Source organism: Leptodactylus fuscus, chromosome 6, assembly GCF_031893055.1.
Source record: "Leptodactylus fuscus isolate aLepFus1 chromosome 6, aLepFus1.hap2, whole genome shotgun sequence".
In the NCBI taxonomy this organism is placed as follows: domain Eukaryota; kingdom Metazoa; phylum Chordata; class Amphibia; order Anura; family Leptodactylidae; genus Leptodactylus; species Leptodactylus fuscus.
Genome location: NC_134270.1, coordinates 179,096,693 through 179,105,042, shown reverse-complemented (window position 1 = coordinate 179,105,042; position 8,350 = coordinate 179,096,693). Strand labels below are relative to the sequence as shown.

Below are 8,350 nucleotides of genomic sequence, written 5' to 3'. Positions count from 1 at the left end.
ATAATACATAGTGTATGACACTGTCAGGGCTCCTAGGACTATATATCTATAATACATAGTGTATGACACTGTCAGGGCTTTTAGGACTATATATCTATAATACATAGTGTATGACACTGTCAGGGCTCCTAGGACTATATATATCTATAATACATAGTGTATGACACTGTCAGGGCTCTTAGGACTATATATATCTATAATCTATCTGATATATACTGATCAGGTCAAAGCCGTGTCTACTGTTGTCATTCTAATTAATTAGGCTGAGTGCCAGGCAGTAAAGAAGTCACACCACTCGTGTGATGTTGGTATTTGCTCCTCTCTCAGCCGAGGAGAAAGTTTTCATATTAATTCCTGATTGTTGTGATACATCTCAATCAAGCAGAAAAAGTTTACTCAGTGCCATATATAACCAGCTACTCCCGGTCCTGCGTGGTAACCTTGGGGAGATTTCTTCTGGCAGAAAGCCCAGTATTTGTTTTTCTCGCACCCGTTCTGGATGCAGGCGCCATCTTATCATATCACATTATACCAGTTTCAAGCATAAGCAACTACATATAGCATTCAGCTTTTAAGACTAAGAAAGTTTTTCATACATTACATGATTATAACCTTCACAATACCTCTCAATTTTAGTTAATTCCGGTCTTCAGAGGCCCCAAAAGTGGTGGAACAATATCAGCTGTGCTTCAAGAATACATTGAGATGAGAATCTTCAGATGTTTGGTCTTCCTGAACAAGATAAGTAAGGCTCATAAGTAGGGTTGAGCGATCGGGATCGGAAAAGATTGTATTCCGATCGGCGATCGAGTAAATTTCACGATCACGATTGGAATTCCGATCCCAATCGCTTTAGGCAGGATCCAGGTCGGAGGTTATTTCCCACAATGCTTTGCTACTGGCCAAGCATTGTGGGAAAAGGTAACAATGTTAGGAATGAATGGATGCCGCTGGCACACAGCCTGTGCCGGCGTCCGGTGCTTAACCCCCTGCACGCCGGCTGTGTCCATTCATTCCTACGGCATAGCAGGAAGGAAACAGAAGAGTAAATGGTATCTACTCTTCAGTTTCCTCCCTGCTATGCCGTAGGAATGAATGGACGCAGCCGGCGTGCAGGGGGTTAAGCGCCGGACGCCGGCACAGGCTGTGTGCCAGCGGCATCCATTCATTCCTATACTCATCAGCTCTGCTACATCTGAGATCTACATCTCAGATGTAGCAGAGCTGAGTATAAGATAAAGAGTTGGTAGACAAATCCACTTACCAAGTCCACGAGTGAGGGTCGGGCTGGATTCTCCGAGAAGTCTTCTCCGCGCAGCGTCCCCGCGGCGTCTTCCAGCTCTGAATTCACTCTGCCAGGCATCGGACCTGGGCAGAGCCGACTGCGCATGCCCGCACTACAAGAAAATGGCTGCTTACAGTCAAAGACTCTGATGCCTGGCAGAGTGAATTCAGAGCCGGAAGACACCGCGGGGACGCTGCGCGGAGAAGACTTCTAAAGGTAGGAGAAGAACAAGCGTTGATTGGCCGACTGTATAGCATTCAGCCAATCAACGCTGGTTCTGCATCAAATTTTTCCATTTGAATAGCGAGTTGTACTCGATCGAGTACGAGTATTTCGAATACCGTAGTATTCGATCAAATACCTACTCGATCGAATACTACTCGCTCCTCTCTTGCCAGGACCTGTCACCTGACCATGACAACCCAGGGTTCAGGAATCTCCACAAGATGGTGACATGGCATCTACAAGGATGTGTGATGTACAGGAGCAGTAAATGGATGGGGCAACTCTGAGAGTAGTGTAAATAGGGGGCAGACTGTGGCAGAGAACATCTGTGGTACGGTGACCCAACAAAACTCAATGAGACCTCCATCATGAGGTCTAAATTGCCAGTTCAAGGACGGCCAAAGGAAGAGGGGAAAAGAGATTCAATAATTAAGCGTCTTAAAAGCCATGTTGAAAAAAATATTAGTGGTCTTGCCTTCTGCAACTTTAATACTCCGCACTTCACCTCTTCTGAAATTCCTTTAGGAGCTCCATGTCATTTCTCTAGGGTAATACCACAATCTATTATATAACTATTATTGTTCTATTTTGTCATTCCAGAGACATAGAAAATTCATCTGAACGGATGGAAAACTCTACAATAGATGACAGTGACTGTAGTAAAGAACATTCCTGCAAGAACAACATAGTCATCTCCTATACGGTGGTTTGTGCAGTGACTCTTCTTCTGGGGATCACAGGGAATGGTCTGGTCATCTGGTGCGGCATCTTCAGGATGAAGAAGACAGTCAGCCTGGTCTGGTTCCTCAGTTTGGCTGTAGCTGATTTTACCTTCGCACTTTCCTTACCTTTGTACATCACATACAACGCTCTAGGTCATTGGCCATTTGGAAGTTTCATGTGTAAGTTCTATGGATTCTTTTTTTTCTTTAACAAATCCGTCATTGCCCTCCAGCTCGCGGTCCTGAGTGTAGACCGATGTGTCCGTGTCGCCTTCCCTCAGTGGTGCCAAAAGCACCGGACCAGAACATCTGCTTCCATTGTAGTCCTGATCATTTGGATCTTTTCTTCTCCGTCTTCTCTGATGTTCTCCATCTACTCAGATACATACAAATATTATTGCAACTTTGGACATCCTTATATCATGAACTTACATGCGATTATTAGATTTGTTTTCTTCTTTCTTGTTCCCTTCCTTGTTACTCTCTGCAGTTACACAGGGATCACCTTGTACAGTCTCATAAAACACGTCCCTCTATGTTCTAGGTCTGTTACCATCCCCCTGGCCGTTTCCATTATCTTCTTTGTCTGTTACTGTCCCCACAATGTGTATAATTTGTTGCAGAGCACAAACAATATGAAATATTGTGATATAGAAAATCTTGTAGAAATTTCCGAATACTTACTAGTTATCAGTAGCTGCATTAACCCCTTCATCTACGTCCTCGCTGGATGGGAAGTCAAAGACAATTTCTGCAGCTCCTTCCAGGTGATGTTGGAGAAGGCATTTGCAGAAGATGATGTCTCTGTAGGATTAAGTAATAGAGAAGACAAAACAGTTTGTCTGAATTTAGAGGGATTGTCCCATTACACTTCTCCTTTCTCACTACATTCTCAATACATTCCTGGCTTTGGTTCAAAACACTACAGCAAAATCTGTAGTAATAATAATAATAATAATAATAATAATAATAATAATAATAATAATAATAACTCATCTTTCTGTGTCTCTAATTTTAGGACATTAAGGGTTCACTTAGTTTTTTGGACTATCAGGCGATATACAAGTGTATGGAACTGATAGGACATGTGATGTGTTTATCATATAAGGGTGAATTCACACTTGCGGCGTATACGGCAAGCTCTGCTCATGCCGGAGCGTACACGCCGGCACTCCCCATTCACTTCAATGGGACTGCACGGAGTGAAAGAAGCAGCCCATTCATTTCTATGGGGAGCGCTCGTATCCCCGCTCCCATAGAAATGAATGGAGCTGCTTTAGACGCCGCTTATTCTGAACGTGTTTTACGTTCAGAATAAGCTAGCGTTTACTCAGTGTGAATTCACCCTAAAGGTGCAATAAGATGTGTATAGTGGAGTCTGTACGGGGGAAGGGTAGTGGCAATGGGGATTTCCTGTTGACAAAAAGGTTTTACCGCCTCTGATGCAGAAATTGATGTCATCACCGAGTTTCTATATATTGGGAATTGTCTGGGGAAGATTTTTAGTAAGCAAAGCAAAGTGAAGCTGAGAATCAGATCTTCAAGACCCACCGGTAAGTGACCGATGTATCTGCCCTGGAATGAGCAGTGACTGGGGGTGAGTAAGAAGCCATTTTCCCCTATCAGTATGTCTTTGGAGTATGGGAGGAAATCCACACAAACACGGGGAAAACGTACAAACTCCTTGCAAATGTTTGTCCTTGCGGGATTCGAACCCAGGACTCCAGCGCTGCAAGGCTGCAGTGCTGCCCCCTTTATTATTCTATTATTATCGTCTGTCCGGTACAAGTTTCTCTCCTGCTGTATAATGAACAGCTATTACAGCGTTACTGAGATCAGCGAGAGGTTTTTTGTGTCCATATCATTAGTGACCACATGTCTCATGTAATGTCCAGAGCAGGGTCAGCGACCTTCATGGTCCCAGCAGGCTCTATTTACAGCGGTGAGTGTGCATGCTGGGAGTTGTAGTTTCATCATAGCAGAGCGTTCCTGACCACTGGGCTTGAGTGATCTTTCTGTAAATTCACCTAATAGAGTTGTTTTAGCTGCAGTGCTATATAATAAAGCAGAGAATACAGTCCTAACCCTGTATATAGCTAGTCCTGTATATAGCTCACCTTGTATATAGCTCGTCCTGCTCTCTGCTGAGGAGCGGAAACAATTGTATCCAGTGTAGACAACGCTCTGTGAGCTCAACACATCAGCAGCCGCTGCACACACATGTAGAAGCCTTTCCCCACTATCTCATAGATACAAATGTTTCACTGATAGAACTTTAGGGATCTCAGTGGTCACAGCTGATACCGGGTCTAGAACCAGCGGGGTCCACGGGTCGCCCTCCCCATTCTAAGGCTGGTTGTACTTTGTAGATCCCTTTCTTCATTTCCTATGATGGCTGGCAGTCTGTGCATTGTAAATGTATTCCCCTGCCCTCTGGTGCACTGGAATGAGATTTATGACACACAGCCTTCCACTGTCAGAAAATAAGCCCTGTAATACCAAAATAATTGTTCAACAGAATCTGGTTGGGTGGTAAAAAAGGGGGAACGGGCAGACAATAGGGGATGGGAATGATGGGAACCTTATGAGGGGCTGAGAGCAAGTCTTCATGGCGGTCTGACCCCAGATAGAGAAGGAAACGGGAATGAAAATGTCACTCGATGTGCGGAGAGGACACAGCCAACAGTAGTGAAACTGTGTAGGAGAGAAAAAGCTGAAGCAGAGCCCTTGAGACGTTACATGACCCCGATATGTTTCCTGCGCGCACAGGAAGTCTCTATGTCTAGATTGGGAGCGTCTGGTGGCAAGTGTCTTGTGGTCATAAACTTCTGTAACTCAGCCCCATAAGGGCAAGGACAATTTTTGATTTTAGCATTTCTGTTTTTCCTTCCCGTCATTCCAAGAGCCAGAATTTTTTTAATTTGTCAGTTTCACAGATTCCCATGATGGCTTATTGTTTGCAGGACAAGTTGTACTTTGTATTGGCCCCATTCAATATCCTGTACAATGTCCTGGGAAGCTGGAAAATACTCAGAATGAGGTGGAATTAGGAAAAAAACCTATTTGTGGCAAATTCTTATGGGTTTAATTTATATGGCGTTCGCTGTGTGGTAAAGAGGACATGTGACCTGTATTCTGCGGGGCGGGACGATCACGGCGATACCAAATTTCTACAGTATCTGAAATGTTTCGATACTTTTTAAAAAGTGAAAAACTTTGCAAAATAATTAAAAAAATGTCGACACCTTTAACGTTTGCGTATTTACAAGGATGGAGCTGGTTCGGCGTCTTTTATGCGGGACAAGGTGTCATTTTTATTGATACCGTTTGGGCAAAGATCTGATGGTTTGATTTAAAAAAAGCAAAAAAACCCCCCAACTTTTAGAATGCAAAGTGTTGAAAAAAAAAATACGCCCTATGCCGTTCACCGTATTCCTCATTCTAAAGAAATCACTGAACTTCCAGATCCTCATTACTAGCAATGTTCACTTCCTCATTAAGTGACGTCTCCTGGTCCCGAGAAGGGCAATGTGGTAAGAAGCTGTTTTTTGGGGGGTGTAGGCAGTGAATATAAAAATATTGGAAGCTTTTTCTTGAAATAGAGGTGGCTGTTTTTTTGGGACACTCTTCTTTGTCACCTGACCATGATGTCACAACCCAGGGTCCAGGTATCTCCACAAGATGGTGACATGGCATCTACAAGGATGCAGAGCAGTAAATGGATGGGGCAACCCTGAGAGTAGTGTAACAAGGGGGCCGACTGTGGCAGAGAACATCTGTGGTCCGGTGACCCAACAAAACTCAATGAGACCTCCATCATAAAGGGAGATGTATAAGTAAGGCCTCACTCATTTACATTTCTTCCCCTGAAAGTTTCTGGATGATATTGATGGTCTTACCTTCTGCAACTTTGATACTCCGCACTGAATTCCCTTTAGGAGCTCCATGTCGTTTCTCTAATTTCTAATTTCTCTAAATTCCAGTGGCTTCCAAAGTTCATCTGAAAGGATGGAAAACTCTACTACAGATGAGAGTGACTTTAGTGACAAACATTCTTACAAGCACAACATCATCATCTCCTATACGGTGGTTCTTGCAGTGACTCTTCTTCTGGGGATCACAGGGAATGGTCTGGTCATCTGGTTCGGCATCTTCAGGATGAAGAAGACAGTCAGCCTGGTCTGGTTCCTCAGTTTGGCTGCAGCTGATTTTATCTTTGCTTTTTTTCTAACTTTTTCAATCACGTACCTTGTGCTAGGTCATTGGCCATTTGGAAGTTTCCTGTGTAAGTTATACGTATTCATTTTCTTCTTCACCAAGCCCATCAGTGGCCTCCAGCTCGCGGTCCTGAGTGTAGACCAATGTGTCCGCGTCGCCTTCCCTCAGTGGTGCCAAAACCACCGGACCAGAAGATCAGCTCTTATCGTGGTCCTGATCATTTGGATCTTTTGTTCTCCTTCCTCTCTGACGTTCTTCATCTTCTCATATACCTATAAAAGTGATAATTCACTGGGTTGCTCATATAGACATCCTGATAGCATAGACTTGCACTTCAATCTTAGATTTGTTATCTTCTGTCTTCTTCCTTTTCTTGTTACTCTCTGCAGTTACATAGGGATCACCTTGTACAGTCTCATAAAACACGTCCCTCTATGTTCTAGGTCTGTTACCGTCCCCCTGGCTGTTTCCATTATCTTCTTTGTCTGTTACTGTCCCCACGATGTATTATATTTTTTGCTGAGAATACATGCTATTAATTTTTTAGATGCAGCAAAACCTATAGAAATGTCTATGCTCTTACTAATTATCAGCAGCTGCATTAACCCCATCATCTATGTCCGCGCTGGATGGGAAGTCAAAGACAATTTCTGCAGCTCCTTCCAGGCGATGTTGGAGAAGGCATTTGCAGAAGATGATGTCTCTGTAGGATTAAGTAATAGAGAAGACAGAACAGTTTGTCTGAATTTAGAGGGATTGTCCCATTAGGGATCACCCATCTCGGGACAGCCCTATAAGCAGATATATTTGGCATTGTAGCGGTGAGGGTGGTGACTGCCGCCATCTTGGCCGTGGGCTCCAACTATCTATCACAGGCTGTCTGTAATGATTGTGTAGATGTAAGACAGAGAGGTGAGTCTACAGGCTTACTGCCGGCCCAGGAGATTGTTCTGTTGTACTAAGTAGCATTACACAGTATATCACATGGATTCTTACAGCCTGACATGTCTAGTATAGTAAGCCAGCGACACAATGTCACAGGATAGAATAGATTGCAGATATTTAACCCTTCTTTCTATATCTTTGTGCTTCACTGTATCACTTCTAGTATCATGGAAATAAAAACTATTCATTTATGACGATGTAAAGATTACAGACATATAGAAGTGTCCTCATTAGAGATGAGCGAACAGTGTTCTATCGAACACATGTTCGATCGGATATCAGGGTGTTCGCCATGTTCGAATCGAATCGAACACCACGTGGTAAAGTGCGCCAAAATTCGATTCCCCTCCCACCTTCCCTGGCGCCTTTTTTGCACCAATAACAGCGCAGGGGAGGTGGGACAGGAACTACGACACCGGGGGCATTGAAAAAAATTGGAAAAAGTCATTGGCTGCCGAAATCAGGTGACCTCCATTTTAGACGAATAGTGGATTTCAAATCCGGGTCATATGAGAATGTGAACTTTGTGACTAAGAGACAGGGATAGCTGTACAGGCAGGGATAGCTAGGGAGAACCTTTATTTAGGGGGGAATGTTATTAAAAATAACTTTTTGGGGCTCTATCGGGTGTGTAATTGTGATTTTTGTGAGATAAACTTTTTCCCATAGGGATGCATTGGCCAGCGCTGATTGGCCGAATTCCGTACTCTGGCCAATCAGTGCTGGCCAATGCATTCTATTAGCTTGATGAAGCAGAGTGTGCACAAGGGTTCAAGCGCACCCTCGGCTCTGATGTAGCAGAGCCGAGGCTGCACAAGGGTTCAAGCGCACCCTCGGCTCTGATGTAGGAGAGCCGAGGGTGCACTTGAACCCTTGTGCACCCTCGGCTCTGCTACATCAGAGCCGAGGGTGCGCTTGAACCCTTGTGCACACTCTGCTTCATCAAGCTAATAGA

General features: G+C 44.0%; 2 protein-coding genes across 2 annotated transcripts; both read left to right on the top strand.

Moving 5' to 3' along the window:
• The first annotated feature begins 670 nt into the window (after window positions 1–670).
• On the top strand, window positions 671–3,258 carry LOC142210198 (fMet-Leu-Phe receptor-like). Its single transcript, XM_075279222.1, has 3 exons — window positions 671–745; window positions 2,111–3,144; window positions 3,251–3,258. The coding sequence occupies exons 1-3, from the start codon at window positions 720–722 to the stop codon at window positions 3,256–3,258; spliced, it is 1,068 nt and encodes a 355-aa protein (XP_075135323.1). The 5' UTR covers window positions 671–719.
• A 2,391-nt stretch (window positions 3,259–5,649) lies between these two features.
• LOC142210197 (chemerin-like receptor 1) lies at window positions 5,650–7,218 on the top strand. Its single transcript, XM_075279221.1, has 2 exons — window positions 5,650–5,732; window positions 6,216–7,218. The coding sequence occupies exons 1-2, from the start codon at window positions 5,650–5,652 to the stop codon at window positions 7,216–7,218; spliced, it is 1,086 nt and encodes a 361-aa protein (XP_075135322.1).
• The last annotated feature ends 1,132 nt before the right edge of the window (window positions 7,219–8,350 follow it).

What these genes read in the sequence shown, in the direction of transcription:
- LOC142210198 (XM_075279222.1), top strand. Translation starts at nt 720, where the DNA reads ATGTTTGGTCTTCCTGAACAAGATAA. An exon ending in GGTCTTCCTGAACAAGATAA is followed by an intron (nt 746 to 2,110) that starts GTAAGGCTCATA and finishes TTGTCATTCCAG; the next exon opens with AGACATAGAAAATTCATCTG.
- LOC142210197 (XM_075279221.1), top strand. Translation starts at nt 5,650, where the DNA reads ATGCCGTTCACCGTATTCCTCATTCTAAAGAAATCACTGAACTTCCAG. An exon ending in AATGTTCACTTCCTCATTAA is followed by an intron (nt 5,733 to 6,215) that starts GTGACGTCTCCT and finishes TCTAAATTCCAG; the next exon opens with TGGCTTCCAAAGTTCATCTG.